This window comes from Salmo trutta, chromosome 37, assembly GCF_901001165.1.
Source record: "Salmo trutta chromosome 37, fSalTru1.1, whole genome shotgun sequence".
NCBI classification, from domain to species: Eukaryota; Metazoa; Chordata; class Actinopteri; order Salmoniformes; family Salmonidae; genus Salmo; species Salmo trutta.
In genome coordinates this window covers 11677770-11697259 of record NC_042993.1, presented here as the reverse complement: position 1 = coordinate 11697259, position 19490 = coordinate 11677770, and the positions used below count along the sequence as shown (strand labels likewise).

Sequence of the window (19490 nt, the reverse complement as noted above, 5' to 3'; positions counted from 1 at the left end):
TCGGAAATCACAAATTTCCGAGTTCCCAGTTGTTGTGAACGCGGCATGATACGCTGATGTTCTCGCGACAGATCTGTGGCAAGGAAGTTGTCATTTGTCGTAATTTCCTAGGACGGAACCACTGTGCGGAGGAGAAGAGTAAGAGGCGCTCCGAACAACGTTCTAGGCCGCCTATGTCATTGTTTACTCCGTGAAAGGAGTTTTATTTTTGTATGCATTAGATGAGGCCCCCCTCTGAGAAAACTCAGGGGAAGTTAAGTAATAGAAGCGGTAAACACTAAGAACCAAGTTGCAGTGGCCTAGTAACAGCAAATCAAGCACCACGCTGAGTGTTAGCTATGGAGGATGTCTCCGCTGTAACGATCAAATACGAGGGAGGAGATGAACAGGAGTCGGAAGATGTCAGTGAAAATTTAACCAAGAAGGCCGAAAACAGCGCCAACAAGTCTGCCAAAGATGACAGTACCGATGGTAAGGGACCCCATCCGTTCACTATCATCTAAACACAGCTAACCTTAACTAATGCTACAACATGCTCAAATCCATGTTTTCTAGTTAGCTAATTAGCGTTAGCTAACTATTCTAACATGATCATATCCTAGCTAAGGTTATTGTTCGGTAGCCATTGACCAGATAGATCCATTTGTCCCATTTGATCTTGTTCACATGTTTAGCTAGCAAAGTAGCTTACTTAACTAGTGGTGACTAGGAAGCTGTGCGTGTAGTCTGTAACGTTGCTTAGGTTGCTAGCTAGCAAGGGTAAATAGTCGATCATCGGAATGACATTAGTACCGTTAGAGTTAAACGTCTACTCTTTGATCTTACGGTTTCTTCAATGTTACGTGAAATAAAATAGGCTGAAATAATACTGGGGCATATTTATTACGCCTATTATGTTGCAAAACGTTCCTTAAGTGGAAGCGAACGAAACGGGGACCTAACTCAATTTGTCCAGTAGGAATTCTCGTTTTAGTTGCCAAATGAAACGTTTGGCTAATAACGCCCCTGGACTAGCGTGATCACCTCACCAATGTTTGTTTTTGGAACTTCCCCGTAGGCCAGAGCCATCTAATTGTCCCCCACGATTAAATATTGGGTTGCTGCTGCTAATTTGGCGACCGGGGTGTGGGTGTATGGAAAGTGAATCAGCTAATTGGGAAGATACTATATGTTCCAACTCAAGAGCGTTTTGCGTTGCTGATTGGGCTACAGGACGAGTCGATAAGCCGGCGACCAGTGCACCTGCGTTGTATGGACATCGCTGCCGACCTGATACCTGACCGTGATACTCAGGAAGCGTCCTACTGGATATCATGGTCCTGTCGCCATGGGTAGCTAACGTGCCCCCCACAATAAATAACTAATATTAATAACCATCTAGACGTCCCCATGATGCATGCACATACAGTATACTCAGTGGGGAGGGCATGAATGGCAGCAACACCGGGACACTGCCCTTCGTTCCCGTTTGACAGTCACAGTAAGCACACTCATACAACGCATGAAGAAACAGTACACCCGTCATTGCTACTTTTAATAAAAGATAGGCAATTGTCAGTTTTAGAACTGAAATTGTACAATTTGTGTAAAACAGCGAAATGAGACTCATACTAATCCTCTGTCTTCAAAACAGAAGTACTCACGGTATGGCAGCTGAATCAATGTACGTAACCTATACTGCCCTACCAAGCAAAAGGGCAGTAACTTCTCATTTGGTTGAAAAATTAGGTAATGTCATTTTTGCTACATTAAGAACACGCTTAATCATGTGGACAAGTATCCTGCCTCTATTGTATTGTGTTTTGGAGACAATGGAGGTCATGTTAGCAGTAACTGCATAAAGTTACTTTGAAACCAAGGTAAAGAAAAGCCAATTCTCTCAGTTCCACGCTATGAGCAGTTACTGCCTTTTTGCTTGGTAGGGCAGTATAGCAGAGCGTTTCGACACATCCACTCCTTTCCACACGCCCACACCCACTCACCCATACTCAGGTCGCCGTATTGAGCAACATCTACCCACCTCTCAATTGGAGGGGGGACTATGGATATGTCTCTGTTGTACGTATGTTAGTCACACACGATATTGTGGTAATTTGGGTGAATGATGCATCTTGCCATAGACCTGGCACTTACACAATTACAATGATTGGCCCAAGGGTGGCACTATAGTAATCAACTAAAATTCCAAACGTTGAACAAGCATATGCCCTGTCCTGTTTGAGCTTGAATTGTCACTAATTGGCCCAAGTGCTGCATCATTCGTGGGGGACGACATGTTTACTGTTTTAGAGTAATACCTCTTAAAGGGCTCTGTCATAGGCTATTTATCATATAAGCAAAACAGAAGGTCTGAGTTTATTTGCCCAGGAGCTGAATAGGTGAATCTTTGATCATTTTATTCAATATCTTTGGGTGAGATTCTCCTATTTGAGACATGATGAAATGTTTGATATAGGTAACTTTATGGGGTCTCTCTAGAGTAGACCTACATTTGGCTCCATTCACCTCAAGGGAAATCATATGATCCCAATTCTTTCTCTGTCCACAGGTCAGTAGTGAATAGGATCACTTGACTGATCTGAAAGCGTGATGAACATTTAGGTTAAATCAAACTTTCCCAATACAGAAGTTAGTTTGAAATCCTTTTTAAATTAAGCTGCTTCACACATTGATGTGTCTTTTTATAACAATTACATTTCAGAAGTATATTATCCACAATGAGTTGACTCTCCATCGTTAGGGTGATATGCACTTTAGCAAAGATGTTCATAATTGTCAAGTAAAATGTCTTTCTGTCAAAATATACGTCCATCCAAACAAGTTGTATCCATTGCACTTTTTATCTTGATGATATGTATCGTAATAAAATATGCTTAAGTCTTGTTTCTTTTTGACAGTAATGGAATTTTGGATGATGGTCACCGTTTTATAATCGTTTTAATTTTTTTAAGACAAACATTTTCTCCTCTCCTCCTGAGCTGTGCTGCTGCAGGAGGGGGGGCGTTGCCTTGGCAACCCAAGACTTGATCGCTACAACACCTTGCTTATTCAGCAAGGAGCAACAAAGTTTCATTACGTTGTAACTAGTCCGTTACCACTGAAATGGACTCCACAGCATAAATGCCCAGCTGTCCTGTCTTCAGTCAGCTGTTCTTTCCACACCAAAAAATTAAACGGTTATGACGATTATTTTAATTTTCATGACTGTCTTCATCCATATTCGTTGCTTACACGATTATACGCTAATTGTGCAAGCCCTAATTTTACATGGAGGCACATAGTCATTATCTGACATAACTATTCATTTGTGTTATTGTTTGGTTTTCTTTTCTCTTTTCTTTGGCAACAGGAGTCGCCCTGACCTCCCATTTTCCCCTTTCTATTTTTAGGGGATGGGCTTTTCCGCTGTCTGGATTGTGGAGAAGCTTTTGGGGAGGAGGCGGCCTACCAGGAGCATCAACATGAGCACACCCATGATGGCCCAATAGTCTGCCTGGACTCTGACTCCCAATTGGATGGCTTGCTTGTTTCAGAGAGTGGTGGCCAACGTACACTATGTTGCGCTCTTTGTGGGCGCAAATTTGCAGACTCAAGGGGTTTTTACTCACACCAGGTCAAACACCGTAATGAAGCCCTCAAGCAGTCAACTCCTGTTTTGCAATCAACTCCTGTGGCCCAGTCAACAGCTGGGCCCCAGTCAACTCCTGATCAGAGCTTGGGGGTGGCTAAGCAGTATGTCTATGAATGTGAAGACTGTGGTAAATCCTATACTTCAATGGGCTCTTTCATTAGTCATACACGCTCACACAAGCAAGCTTCCAAATCAGTTTTCCATGAGCTGGCACACCTGAAAAAGAAGTCCTTTGAGTGTCAAACTTGTGGTCGCTGTTACTCCCGTTCATCAGCTCTTGATGCTCACCGCCGTTGTCATGAGGTCAAACTAATCCCAAAGTCCCGCAAAAGGGGTGCAGAGAAGCAACCGCCCGCAGAGGAGCCTGCCATTGCAACAGAGGACAGCAACAAAGCTTCTGAACAGGTAGATAGGGCACAGGAAAATCTGTTTGGGTGTTCATGTGGCAAAACATTTCGCGCCCAGTCTGGCCTGAAAACACACCAACGATTTAGCCACAATGACAAATGTTCTCCTGAAAAGCTTAAGAGAAAACCCCCAAAATTTGACTGCAGTGAGTGTGAGAAGACCTTCAGTTCTTACGCCGGCATGCTCTGCCATCAACGCTATCATATGAAACGAGGTGGTAGTGGTGGCAAAAGGTTTCCATGTGAGGAGTGTGGCAAGGTCTTCACAACGCTCACATTCTACTACAAGCACCAGCGTTTGGCTCATACTGAAGAGACTCCAGCAAAGTCTTTCCTTCATCAGGTTTGCCAGCTCCAGAAGAAAGCGTTTGAGTGTCAGGAGTGTGGGCTCCGGTTTTCCAGGGCCTCGGCTCTCCAGTCCCATCGGCTTTGCCACAACGATGTTTTTGGACGGACTGAGAAAGAATCCCAGACACAAACATCCCCACTACCTCAACATAAGCTATTACTGGATAACAAAACAGAAACTGAAACATTTGCTTTAGGGGCTATTGTCTACCCACAGGACACCCTTCAGACCCCTGTGACCGAGAGAGACCCCTGTTTCTATGAAACTGATGGGGATGCAGAGGCTGATGGAACTGATGATGTCAATGTAGAGGTGATCAGTATCAGTGCCTCAGATGGCTCTGTAAGGGATGAAGAAGAGTCACTACAAGAACTCAACCCTGATCTTGAATTACTGTGTGAATCAGACCAGGATGGAAAAGAGGAGATGGATGCTGTGTTGTGTCCAACGGAGTACATCTCTAATACACTTAAGTCTAAACCAGAGATTGATCTGAAAATTGTACAAATTGACTTTCCACCATTTTTAGGCGAAGGAGCTCAAACGGAGAAGGTTCAGGGACAAGACCCACCTAAAAGATTTAACTGTCCTGAGTGTTACCGCTGGTTTACCAGTGCTGCATCTTTGCGCTCTCACAAACTGTGGCACAGAGTAGATGGCAAAAAACGATGGAATCCTGAAAAGGATATTTTCAAGTGCGATGTTTGTGGGTTTGACACTACACATCGGAAAACCTACCACAATCACATGCGAAAACACGATGGCCGAAAACCCCACAAGAGTGTGTTGTACCAGCTTGCCGGACTACAGAAGAATAGCTTCAAATGTGAGGTGTGTGGAAAGTGTTTCTCACGCATGTCTGCCCTACACTCTCATCAGCGACAGCATCCAAAAAGCAAAGCTCATCCATGTCCAGATTGTGAGAAGACTTACTCTAATGCCAGTGGTTTGTACAACCACCGCAAAAGCTGCCACGCTCAAACCCCCACCCAAGATGAAGTATCAGACACTAAAAGTGAAGTGTTTAATCCAAAGAAGACTTTATTAGGCCCAAAGGTTTATTCTTGCGAGCGATGTGGGAAGGGCTTCTGGTCATTGGGTGCTTACGCTCACCACAAGCAGAATCAAGCTCAGTGTGCACATTTGAAGGAGAAGAATGAGCCAACAGTGTCTTCACATTCTGTCAATGACCCTCCACATGTTCGTGGTAAAGTTGCCTGCCCTGTATGCAGAAAGAAATTTCGTCACCAAGGGATTATGAAATCTCATATGAGGACGCACGAGAATGGGAATCATAGATGTGAACTTTGTAGCAAGTCTTTTCGCATGTTCTCAAGCCTCCTCAGGCACCAGGTTGTACATAATGCTCAAGTCCTCCCGCCTCCTATCAAGTCTTTTCAACATCAGGTAGAACAAGTGAAGAAGAACGCATACAGCTGCCCTGATTGTGGAAAACTGTTTTCACGAGCAAAGGCACTTAAATTCCACATGAAGAGCCATGGTTATGAGACCGACTACTCTGCCTCATCGCCTAAATCTGCTCTTGAGCTCGAGGAGCTGAAGTGTTCAACATGCCTTTCCCATTTCAGCAACAAATCTTCATTGCACACTCACCAAAAACAGTGTGGCAAGATAAAGACTGTCAGTAAAAGCCACAAGGAGGATATTGCCCAACATGACACAGTTCCTAAAGCAAAGAAGCTCAAATGTCCCTCCTGCCCTTCTCTTTTCAACAATTTACTGTCATTGCAGTATCATCGAAAAGAATGTGGCAAGCCGAGGGCAGTTGGAGGCTTGGATGTCAAAGTGAAAGGAGGTTTAGAGAAGGTGACAAAGTGCATTGTCAAAGACCTTGTGAAAACAACTCTGTCAAACAACTCGGGCACTGCGAAAATTACTAAATCTGTTACTGAAAAGGAACGTGGTGAACAAAAGGAGACCAATGAGTCCCTAACCTTGAAGAAAGCTGCCACAATCAACACAACTGATCTGAAATACAAATGTAAAGAGTGTGAGAGAAGCTTTGCTGTTGTAGGAGCACTGAATTTCCATAAAAGGATTCATGTTCTAGGTCACAAGTCTAAAGTAAAACCAAAGCTGAAATGTAAAGTGGGCGCAAGCCATGAAGAACCCAAGCAACCCATAAAGGTAGAGCAAACAACTAAAGGCCAATTCTGTTGTCCAGAATGCGGAAGACGTTTTATCTCCAATGCAGCCCTTGGCACTCACAGACGATGGCACACAGATAAGAAGTTTGCTGGGTCACTGATAAAAGATGACAATACAAATTCTGTTGGGCACAAGTCAGTGGACGAGGGACCTTTTCAGTGCAACAAGTGTGGAAAGGGCTTCTTTTACCTGTGTGTTCTCCGCCGACACCAGTTGTATTACCCGCCATGTCAGACCAAAGCCGAACCAGAGCCTACAGCACACACCAGCATGGAAGGCAACCGCAAACCCTTACGCTCTGAATTTGCATGTCCAGAATGTAACAAAACTTTCGTCAAGGGCTCACTTTTAGCAGCTCACTATGAAAGTGAGCATAACAAACCCATTGAGTCTGCAGATCTTCAGGGGGACCAGTCCATGACCATGTCCATTGAAGAGGTCCCGGAGCAGCCTGTCACATCACACAGCAAGTCTGAAGCCATTCCATTAAAGAAGCCAAAGCTTAAATTAAATCTTCACCAGTGTCCTCATTGTGATATGAGCTTCTTCAAGGTTCGAGGCTTGCGTGCCCACAAATGGCAGGCCCACTCCCAGGGCAAGAAGGTTAAGAGCAAGGGCACTTTGGCTGAGAGCGGGGACTCCGTTGCCATAAACAACTTGGCTACCAAGGGAAGTGAACCGGTTAATGAGAGTAAGGACTTTGTTACAGAAAACAAAGGCACGGTTGTCAAAACCGAACACTATGTTACAAAGAGTAAGAATGCTGTTGGCAGAAGGAGGAAGAAAGGTCGACCAGGTTTCAAATCCATCCCTTGCATTGATTGTGGGAAGAGATACAGTTCTTCTGGGGCACTTTATAATCACAAGAAAATCTGTGGAGTGCTCAAGCAGGAAGTTAATCCAGGAATGGCAGAAGTAGTGGAAGAGGAACCCACACCATCAACCCGCCTCTATGAGCAGACAATCAAATGCCTCTTCAAGTGTGACAAGTGTGGCAAAGCTTTCCCAACTGAAGAGCAATTAGGAACCCACAAGGACTTGGCAAAGAGCCGACCTCACTCTTGTGCCCTGTGCTGCCGTGGATATTGGACTGAGACTCAGTTGCAACAGCACCTGGCCTGGCATGACGAGGTCCGCCGGCGACTACCAACAGAGCTTCGTTACAGACTCAGTGCTTCTGTAAGCACAGGGCCCGCTAAACTCAATGTCCCTCTGCCTGATTTGAAGACGAAGTCATCCCTCAAGCCACCACCTACACCCCCCTCCCGGCCACAGAATAGCCACAAGTGTCAGCACTGTGGAAAAGCGTTTCTATCTCCAGGTGCTCTGCATAAACACGAGGCTCAACACGACAGCGATGGCTCCTACCGTTGCTCCCTTTGTCCCCGGACCTTCAGTGAGATTCGGGACCTCATTGATCATCACCAGGAATGTATGGGTGATGACAAAGGGCAGAGAGATCCCTACACTGCTGTCTCCTCTAGAGACACCGATGGCCTTACTTGCATTGAATGTGGAATGTCTTTCAGTCGAGAGTTGGAGTTGCACCAGCACTACATTGAACATGCTCGTGGAGCATATTAGATTAACAATGGAACTAATACAAATCAGCAGATATTAGAAGTGGAATTTGACTTTTTCATGCACTTATGCACCTCCTTATACTTCAGTTCAATTTCCAAGGTGGACATTCTTTTCTCCAGGGTATTTTTCAAGGACTAAGTGTCCAAGAGACTTGCTACATTTTACTATTCTAAGTATATCTATAGAATGCTGTTAACATTATTGCAAATATATCCACTAAGTGCTTCTTTTAGCTCTTGACACCATTTTATCTTTCTCAGGCTTTATTTCACACTGGACCTGTACATAAATGTAAAAATGTCTAAAGAAAAACTCATTTTATCAGTTCCACTGATTTGAAATGTGTCCTCTTGGTGTAGAAATGTGTAGTTATAGAGAAAGATAAAGTTCGCTAACTGCGTTTTCCTTTAGAAAATGGTGCTGTTTCTCTATGCCGAGAAATGATTACACCCTGTAAAGTACAGCGATTTGTCTGTCAAGGTAGGCACTAATTTAAGTTTGTTTTGCTTGACTTAGTATGCAAGGGGAGAATGTGAGTCACCCACTTTCAGTAACATGCACTTGACTTTTGAGAAATTAATCAAGTTCTGGCATTAACCTGTCTATATAAGATGGATGTTTATAGTATTATTAGTACCTATTTTTGGCTGTTTTCTTTTACAAAATATTACCAAACTAACATTGTATCATTTAATAATTAGAAAATTGAATGTTTTCATGGATTTCACTACCAAAGTTCCCAAATACTAACAGTTCATTGTGTTACTTTCCTGTGTTGTGAAAATGTTTATCTATCGTAATGAGTTTGATTTAACAAACTGGTTTAGCATTTGTTCAAGGAGTTGTTATTTTCCTTGTTGGCTTAAATGAAACGTTAAAGTTTTTAGACTATTGCTAATCTTTTGAAGTCATTACCTTTATGATCACTAATTTCAATGTAACCTTTTCCTTGTACCTTTAAACTACTACTGGTGTCTTATTAATGCAGACATGAAGAGTTTTAGTAAATGGTTAAAACTGTAGTTAAGTTTCCTGTGTGGTTCATTGTGTGGACTGAGTTACTGGTTTTAACGGACCTTTAAACTTGACTCAATAGATTCTAGTGGGCTTCCAGTCATGACGCGTCATGTTTACCGTTGGTCAGAAATGGTTGAGAAACATCACTACAATATAGATTATAAAATGCTTTCAAACTTAAAGCTGCAATATGTACAGTGCATTCGGAAATTATTCAGACCCCTTTACTTTTTCCACATTTTGTTACGTTAGCCTTATTCTACAATGGATTAAATAGTTTTCCCCCTACACAATACCCCACAATGACAACAGGTTTTTAGAAAGTTTAGCAAATTTATAATTTACATAAGTATTCAGACCCTTTACTCAGTACTTTGTTGAAGTACCTTTGGCAGCGATTACAGCCTCAAGGCTTCTTGGGTATGACGCTACAAGCTTGGCACACCAAAATATTTGGGGAGTTTCTCCCATTTTTCTCTGCACATCCTCTCAAGCTCTGTCAGGTTAGATGGGGAGTATTGCTGCACAGCTATTTTCAGGTCTCGCCAGAGATGTTTGATCGGGTTCAAGTCCGGGCTCTGGCTGGGCCACTCAAGGACATTCAGAGATTGTCCCGAAGCCACTCCTGCGTTATCTTGGCTGTGTGCTTTGGGTTGTTGTCCTGCTGGAAGGTGAACCTTCGACCCAGTCTGAGGTCCTCAGCGCTCTGGTGCAGGTTTTCATCAAGGATCTCCCTGTACTTTGCTCCGTTCATCTTTCCCTCGATCCTACTTGTCTCACAGTTCCTGCCACTGAAAAACATCCCCACAGCCTGATGCTGCCACCACCATGCTTCACCGTAGGGATGGTGCCAGGTTTCCTCCAGACATGTAGCTTTGCATTCAGGCCAAGGAGTTCAATCTTGGTTTCATCAGACCAGAGAATCTTGTTTCTCATGGTCTGAGAGTCCTTCAGGTGCCTTTTGGCAAACTCCAAGCAGGCTGTCATGTACCTTCTTACTGAGGCGTGGCTTCTATCTAGCCACTCTACCATAAAGGCCTGATTGTTGGAGGGCTGCAGAGATGGTTGACCTTCTGGAAGGTTCTCCCATCTCCACAGAGCAGCTCTGTCAGAGTGACCATCTGGTTCTTGGTCACCTCCCTGACCAAGGCCCCTCTCCCCTGATTGCTCAGTTTTGCCAGGCGGTCAGCTCTAGAAAGAGTCTTGGTGGTTCATAACTTCTTCCATTTAAGAAATGTGTTCTTGGGGACCTTCAACACTGCAGAATGTTTTTGTACCCTTCCCCAGATCTGTGCCTCAACACAATCCTGTCTCCGAGCTCTACGGAAAATTCCTTTGACCTCTACCTGTTTTTTGCTCTGACATGCACTTTCAACTGTGGGACCTTACATAGACAGGTGTGTGTGTGCCTTTCCAAGTGATGTCCAATCAATTGAATTTACCACAGGTGGGCTCAAGGATTATCAATGGAAACAGAATGCACTTGAGCTCAATTTCAAGTCTCATAGCAAAGACACTGAATACTTAAGTAAAGGTATTTCATTTTTTTTTTATCAATTTGCATACATTTCTAAAAACGTGTCTTTGCTTTGTCATTATGGGGTTGTGTGTGTGTGTGTGTGTGTGTGTGTGTGTGTGTATAAACTTTGATTAATACATTTTAGAATAAGGCTGTAATGTAACAAAATGTGGGAAAGGGGAAGGGGTCTGAATACTTTCGGAATGCACTAACTTTTTGGGCGACCTGACCAAATTGACATAAATGTGTGTTATGGAATTGTCATTGAAAGCACATCTAAAAAGCGGTAGATACGTTTTGTGTGTGCTATTTCTATGCTTCCCGTTAAGTTTCTAGTTTTTGTCTTTTACTTTCGGTTTTGTAAACCAACTGAAATTACAGTATTTTTGTTTATGGCAAAGATATTTCACAGCAGTTTAGATGTTACAGTGATAATCTACTCTATACTTGCTTGTTTTGTCACAAACTGAAACTAGTTTAGCAACCAGGAAATGGCGGGGGGATTTCTGCATAGTGCTTCTTTTTAATTGTTTCACACTCAAATGATAACCTATGCAGTATTAGATACACTTCTTTTATACAGTTAAACAAGTTATGGTACAGTCGTTTGTTTTGGGGGGGATAATCCTGAATCAATCATGAATAATGAGTGGGAAAGTTAGACTCGCATATCACCCGGCTGTGATTGGGAGTCCCATAGGGCGGCGCACAATTGGCCCAGCACAATTGGCCCAGCATCGTCCGGGTTTGGCAGGGGTAAGCCGTATTTGTTCTTAACTGACTTTCCTAGTTAAAGGTTAAATAAAAAATGAAATACCCCCTAGACATGCTAACCTCTCACCATTACAGTAACACTGGAGGTTAGAATTTTGGGGGGGCATGATATTTGTGCGTCCAACTTTCTCACTCATCTTTATTCACGTTTCATTCAGGATTATCTGTAATCATGGTAGAATCCACATTAATGTAGAAGTGTTTAGAAACATTCTTATTTACAGTAAAAGTGAGTCCAAAATGACATGATACATTATTTACCATTTAATTTATATTGGGCACAGAATTATCTGAAACAACCAAAACAAACCGCAAATGCATCCAACAAATCTGTAGTCACCAGCTTGATGTAGTCATTGCGTGGAAGTGTTTCACTTTTTAATACACCTACAGTACTAGTCAAAAGTTTAAACACTACTCATTCAAGGGTTTTTAAAAATATATATATTTATTTCTTCTAGAATAATAGTGACATCAAAACTATGAAATGGCACATGGAATCATGTACTAAGTAAAAACATGTTAAACAAATCCAAATATTTTATATTTGAGATTCTGCAAAGTAGCTACCTTTTGCCTTGATGACAGCTTTGCACATTCTTTGCATTCTCTTTGCAGTCTTGAAGGAGTTCTCACATATTCTGAGCACTTGTTGGCTGCTTTTCCTTCACTCTGCGGTCCAACTCATCCCAAACCATCTCAGTTGGGTTGAGGTCAGGTGATCGTGGAGGTCCGGTCATCTGATGTAGCACTCCATCCCTCTCCTTCTTGGTCAAATAGCGCTTTCACAGCCTGGAGGTGTGTTGGGTCATTGTCCTGTTGAAAAACAAATGACAGTCCCACTAAGGGCAAACCAGATGGGATGGTGTACCGCTGCAGAATTCTGTGGTAGCCATACTGGTTAAGTGTGCCTTGAATTTTAAATAAATCACTGACAGTCTCACCAGGAAAGCACCCCCACACCATCACACCACCACCTCCATGCTTTATGGTGGGAATCACACATGTAGAGATCATCCGTTCACCTACTCTGCGTCTCATAAATACACGGCGGTTGGAACCAAAAATCTCATATTTGGACTCATCAGACCAAAGGACAGATTTCCACAGGTCCAATGTCCATTGCTCATGTTTCTTGGCCCAAGCAAGTCTCTTCTTCTTATTGGTGTCTTTTAGTAGTGTTTTCCTTGCAGCAATTCGACCATGAAGGCCTGATTCACACTGTCTCCTCTGAACAGTTGATGTTGAGATGTGTCTGTTACTTGAACTCTGAAGTATTTATTTGGGCTGCAATTTCTGAGGCTGGTAACTCTAATGACCTTATCCTCTGCAGAAGAGGTAACTCTGGGTCTTCCTTTCCTATGGTGGTCCTCATGAGAGCCGGTTTCATCATAGCGCTTGATGGTTTTTGCAACTGCACTTGAAGAAACTTTCAAATTTCTTGAAATGTTCTGCTTTGACTGACAAAGCAATTATGGACTGTCGTTTCTCTTTGCTTATTTGAGCTGTTCTTGCCATAATATGGACTTGGTCTTTTACTAAATAGGGCTATCTTCTGTATACTGTCACAGCACAACTGTTTGGCTCAAACACATTAAGAAGGAAAGAAATTCCACAAATGAGCTTTTAACAAGGCACACCTGTTAATTGAAACGCATTCCAGGTGACTACCATTTGAAGCTGTTTGAGGGAATGCCAAGTGTGCAAAGCTGTCATCAAGGCAAAGGGTGGCGACTTTGAAGAATCTAAAATAGAAAATATTTTGATTTGTTTAACACTTTTTTTTTGTTGGTTGCTACATGATTCCATATGTGTTATTTCATAATTTTGATGTCTTCACTATTATTCTACAAAATAATAAAAATAAAGAAAAACCCTTGAATGAGTAGGTGTGTCCAAACTTTTGACTGGTACTGTATGTGTCCCTATACTTTTGGTCCCCCCATTTTAGGGTACCATGTACAAAAGTGCTGTAATTTCTAAACGGTTCACCTGATATGGATGAAAATACCCTCAAATTAAAGCGGTCTGCACTTTAACCTCAGGTATTGCACACTACATCAAATCCAATTTTATTGGTCACATACACATAGATTTAGCAGATGTTATTGCCGGTGTAGTGAAATGCTTGTGGACACCTGCTCGTCGAACATCTTTTTCCAAAACCATGGGTATTAATATGGGGTTGGTCCCCCCCTCTTTGCTGCTATAACAGCCTCCACTCTTCTGGGAAGGCTTTCCGCTAGATGTTGGAACATTGCTGCAGGGACTTGCTAATATTCAGCCATGAGCATTAGTGAGGTCGGGCACTGATGTTGGGTGATTAGGCCTGGCTCGCAGTCAGCGTTCCAATTCAACCCAAAGGTGTAAGATGGGGTTGAGGTCAAGGCACTGTGCAGGCCAGTCAAGTTCTTCCACACTGATCTTGACAAACATTTCTGTATGGACCTTGCTTTGTGCACAGTGGAATTGTCATGCTGAAACAGGAAAGGGCCTTCTCCAAACTGTTGCCACAAAGTTGGAAACGCAGAATTGTCTAGAATGTCATTGTGTGCTGTAGCGTTGATTTCCCTTCATTGGAACTAAGGGGCCTAGCCTGAACCATGAAAAACAGCCTCAGACCATTATTCCTCCTCCACCAAACTTTACAGTTGGCACTATGCATTGGGGCACGTAGCAATCTCCTGGCATTCACCAAGCCCAGATTCGTCTGTCGGACTGCTAGGTGGTGAAGCGTGATTCATCACTCTAGATAACTCGTTTCCACTGCTCCAGAGTCCAATGGAGGCGAGCTTTACACCACTCCAGCTGACGCTTGGCATTGCACATGGTGATCGTATGCTTGTGTGCGGTTGCTCGGCCATGGAAACCTATTTCATGACGCTCCCAGCGAAGAGTTGTGCTGACGTTGCTTTTAGAGGCAGTTTGGAACTCTGTAGTGAGTGTTGCAACCGAGGACAGATGATTTTTATGCGTTTCAGCACTCGGTGGTCTCGTTCTGTGATTTTTATGTGGCCTACCACTTCGCGGCTGAGCCGTTGTTGCTCCTAGATGTTTCCACTTCACAATAACAGCACTTAGTTGACAAGGGCAGAAATTTGACCAACTGACTTGTTGGGAAGGTGGCATCCTATGACGGTGCCATGTTGAAAGTCACCTAAGGCCATTCTTCTGCCAATGTTTGTCTTCTCTATGGAGATTGCATGGCTGTGTGCTCAATTGTATACACCTGTCCGCAACGGGTGTGGCTGAAATAGCCAAATCCACTAATTTTGAAAAGGTGTCGACACACTACTTTCTTTATATGTATCATTTAAAATCTGAAGTGCTGGAGTAGAGAGCCAAAACAACATGTAACACTCCCAATACTTTTGTAGCTCACTCTATATGTTGGGGGTGTAAGTGGTGTGTGTTTGTATTATGTGATTAGTCTTGCAGTGTATTGTCATTATGTATCCAATCATGTCAGTTATTAATGAGCCTAAAATATAGAACATTTTGAGGTGACAAGGAGTGGGATTGAGCATGTTCAGCCTAGCAGTGGAGAGAACTACATAACTGTAAGTTTGAGTTTTCTGGTGCACTTAAAGTTGCAATATGTAACTTTTTGGGAGACCTGACTAAAATCACATAGAAATCTGAGTTAAAGATCTGTCATTCTCATTGAAAGAAAGTCTAAGAGGCAGTAGATCTGTTCTGTGTGCTATTTCTATGCTTCCCATTCTTAGCTTTGTTTTTCCGTCTTTTACTTTCGGATTTGTGTACCAGCTTCAAACAGCTGAAAATACAATATTTTTGGTTATTGAAAAGGTATTTCACAGTGGTTTATGTTACAATGATTCTCTACACTATACATTGCCTAATTTCAGTTTGTGGCAAAATAAGCAAACTATTAGAATTTTAGCAACCAGGAAATGTTCACCTTTTAAAACACTATATGGTTGTGCTAAAATGTGTCAATAGTTGTAAACATCTTGGTTGTGAAAAATATGCCCCTTCATCCTAAATTCCAAGGTGATGCTATTGATAGTTTGGCAATTCAATCTGAGATAGTATATCTTAACAAAAGGATTGAAACAAGTTCAAGTAAATTATTGAAAGTTTAACAAAATTACAGGCATGTCATGGTACTATATTGTCCTAATTTATGCTCCCTTTCTCTCCTCCACAGTGAAACTAGCCAGTATGAGGTGTCAGGACTGTGGACAGCAGTTCACTCGCTGGGAGGCCTTCAAGACTCACCTGCGCAAGCATGTCCTGGAGGAGGCGATGGCGGAGGAGGAGGAACGAAGGCAGGGCATTAAGAGAGCCCTGGAGACGAACGGGAGCATCGGCAATGTGGAGTCGGCAGCACCTGAGAAAAAGCAGAAAAATAATGCCGATGGTGATTACGAAGAGAACAGTGATGTAGACGTGGAAGGTGATGAAGAAGACGATGAAGAGTTCTTCGACAGTTCCTGGCAGGTCAGACCATCAGAGATCCTCACAGTTCGTCCGCGCGTTGCCATGCTGTCTGAGGAGGAGAAGCCAGTCTTCAGCGGCTCCCACAAGGTCTATGCATGCTCCATCTGTGGGAAGGTCTACTCCTACCTCGAGTCGTTTAGAAATCACCAGAAGACACATGAAAAAGAAGAAAAAAAACAACCCACAGAGAACAAGTGCCCGGACTGTGGGAAGGTCTTTGCTCGCCCATCCCTTCTGGTGACTCACTTGAAAGTGCACAGGCCTCCCGTGCCGATGGAACCCTCCACTCTGAAGTGCGATCAGTGTGTAAAAAACTTCAATTCCTTGCAGACGTATTTGATCCACATGGACCTGCACAAGCAGAAGCCTTTCTGGTGCCTGGCCTGTGCTAAGGGCTTTAGGGATGAGCTCTCTCTGGACAAACACCTGCAGGGCCACAACCTGAGGCGCCACAAGTGTGACCTCTGTGAAAAGTCTTTCCGCGTGCCCGCTGAGCTCCGCTACCACTACAATACTCACACCGGCGCCAAGCCCTACAAATGCATGCTCTGCAAGAAGAACTTCTCCCAGCTGGGCAACCTCATCACACATCGGAAGAAGCACGTAGGGGTCTACGTCGGGGCCAGCAAGACCCCACTGGGACCCAGGAACCACCTGTTTGCTGGGAGGCGAAGGGTGACAGAGATGAAGAGGCTGGTGTTCACAGGGATGGGTAGCACAGAGGAGGCAGAGGTGATAGATATGCTTCAAGAACATCAAGAGGAGGAAGAAGAGGAAGATATTGAGGTGGGTGAGGAGGAATCTGGATCAGAAGAGTCGGGGTCTGAGTCGAGTTCTGAAGATTCTGGCGCTGAGGAATCGTCTAAATCAGATTCATCAGACTCTTCTGGATCTGATTCCTCTGACAACTCTGATTCCTCTGGATCGGGAGTGGAGGAGAAGGAGCAAGAGGGGAAAGAAGAGACTGCATTGGAAGCACATGTAGCGGAGCAACAGAAAATAAATAAGGATTGGGAGTGTTTTGAATGTGGTGAAGGGTTTGATCAAGAGTCAGCGTTGCACCTGCACTATATGAAACACGCCAGTGGGGAGCTGCCAGTACAATGACGGCCCAGTACATGAGATTAGCGGTGAAATTATTGGTGAGTTGGGCACTGTTCAATGTGTTTCTACTACTTCAGAGTTGAGTCACTGCTGAGCCCTTGAATTGGAGAACACTGAAGAAAATTCCAAATGATCCAAAAAATTGTTGATCCCCTGTATGACTTATTTTTGTCCTTTTTTCTGCCATGTTTTTTTTTTCTGGCTCCAAGTGTAAATGTTTTGAAGTGTGGGATGAATGGGTGAATTTAGTTGTATGAGTTGAATGCCATGAGGAAGTTAGCTTTTTTTTCTTGCTACTTTGTCTTTACATTTAGATTTGTTTCTCACTAATCCAAATGTTTTTGTGCATTTTTGGTAAGAAAGAGGTGGGGGTTTTTTGTAGACTCAGATTTCCAGAATTTAATTTCTTCAACTGTGCTTATCTATACATGATATTGAAAGAAGACGAGGCAGATTGGCGTTAGTTTTTCACACCCATTTTCAATCCGAGAGGTCTAAATTCTGTATTTACACCGACCATATAGAAAATTGTAATTTGATAAAACTTTGATTAGATTTAGTGTTGCCGAGTTCCCTGAAATGTAATCTAAAAACAACTTGCTTTCTTTCTTTCCCTCTTCAATTTTATTCAATCATGTTTATTTCTATCATGTTTTTCATTATGAAATCTAGCTTTCTTTTGAAGTAAACTTGGGTTTTTCCATTTATCAGTAATGGGAAGACATTGTCTGAACATGACTCCTTTGCAGAGATGAGAAATTATTTTGTTATTTATTTATTTATTTATATATATATATATATATATATATATATAGTACCAGTCAAATGTTTTGACATCTACTCATTCCAAGGTTTCTTTATTTTTACTATTTTCTACATTGTAGAATAATAGTGACATCAAAACCATGAAATGACACGTATGGAATCATGTAGGAACCAAAAAAGTGTTAAACCAATCAAAATATATTTTATATTTGAGATTGTTCAAAATAGCCACCCTTTTCCTTGATGACAGATTTGCACACTCTTGTTATTCTCTCAACCAGCTTCACTTGGAATGCTTTTCTAACAGTTTTGAAGGAGTTCCCACATATGCTGAACACTTGTTGGCTGATTTTCCTTCACTCTGCGGTCTAACTCATCCCAAATCATCTCAGTTGGGTTGAGGTCAGGTGATTGTGGAGGCCTGGTCATCTGATGTAGCACTCCATCACTCTCCTTCTTGGTCAAATTGCCCTTTCACAGCCTGGAGGTGTGTTGGGTCATTGTCCTGTTGAAAAACAAATTATAGTCCCACTAAGCACAAATGAAATGGGATGGCGTATCGCTGCAGAATTCTGTGGTAGCCATACTAGTTAAGTGTGCCTTGAATTCTAAATAAATCACTGACAGTGTCACCAGCAAAGCACCCCCACACCACCACCTCCATGCTTTATGGTGGGAATCACACATTTTGAGATCATCCATTCACCTACTCTGCGTCTCACAAAGACATGGCGGTTGGAACCAAAAATCTAAAATTGGGACACATCAGACCAAAGGACAGATTTTCACCAGCCTAATTCCATTGATTGTGTTTCTTGGCCCAAGCAAGTCTCTTCTTATTGTTGTCCTTTAGTAGTAGTTTCTTAGCAGCAATTTGACCATGAAGGTCTGATTCACACAGTCTCTGAACAGTTGATTTTGAGATATGTCTGTTACTTGAACTCTATGTAACATTTATTTGGGATGCAATTTCTGAGGCTGGTAACTCTAATGAATTTTCCTCTGCAGCAGAGGTAACTCTGGGTCTTCCTTTCCTGTGGCGGTCCTCATGAGAGCCAGTTTCATCATAGAGCTTGATGGTTTTTGCGACTGCACTTTTTCCGTATTGACTGACCTTCATGCCTAAAAGTAATGATGGGCTGTACTTTCGCTTTGCTTATTTGAGCTGTTCTTGCTATAATATGAACTTAGCCCTATTTGGTAAAAGACCATCTTCTGTATACCGCCCCTACCATGTCACAACACAACTGATTCGCGCATATGCATTAAGAAGGAAAGAAATTCCACAAATGAACTTTTAACAAGGCACACCTGTTAATTGAAATGTATTCCAGGTGACTACCATATGAAGCTGGTTGAGAGAATGCCAAGAGCATGCAAAGGGTGGCTACTTTGAAGAATCTCAAATACAAAATATATTTTTATTTTGTTTTACACTTTTTTACTGCATGATACCATATGTTATTTCATAGTTTTGATTTCTTCACTATTATTCTACATTGTAGAAAATAGTAAAAATGAGTAGATGTGTAAATGTTTGACTACGTTACTGTTACCATGTACTCTAGTATGTACCAGGAATTCTTATTCTATACAACCATATCACTCGCTCTTCTGTCAGTCTGATAACCTATTCAGCTTTATGGTTTTTGAAAAAGCTTTGTGTAGGATTTTTTTTTTTTTCGATGAAATTTCTGTTTTTGTAAT

General features: G+C 42.5%; 1 protein-coding gene across 4 annotated transcripts; it reads left to right on the top strand.

The window, feature by feature from the left end:
* Positions 1-99: 99 nt before the first annotated feature.
* LOC115176385 (zinc finger protein 569-like) lies at positions 100-17756 on the top strand. Of its 4 annotated transcripts, XM_029736394.1 has the most exons (3): positions 384-471; positions 3390-8620; positions 15622-17756. In XM_029736394.1, the coding sequence occupies exons 2-3, from the start codon at positions 8581-8583 to the stop codon at positions 17019-17021; spliced, it is 1440 nt and encodes a 479-aa protein (XP_029592254.1). In that variant the 5' UTR covers positions 384-471; positions 3390-8580; the 3' UTR covers positions 17022-17756. The 4 variants fall into 4 exon arrangements, with proteins under 4 accessions (XP_029592253.1, XP_029592250.1, XP_029592254.1 ...); XM_029736393.1 differs by lacking the exon at positions 3390-8620 and having other exon boundaries at positions 100-471; XM_029736390.1 differs by lacking the exon at positions 15622-17756 and having other exon boundaries at positions 100-471; positions 3390-9162.
* The last annotated feature ends 1734 nt before the right edge of the window (positions 17757-19490 follow it).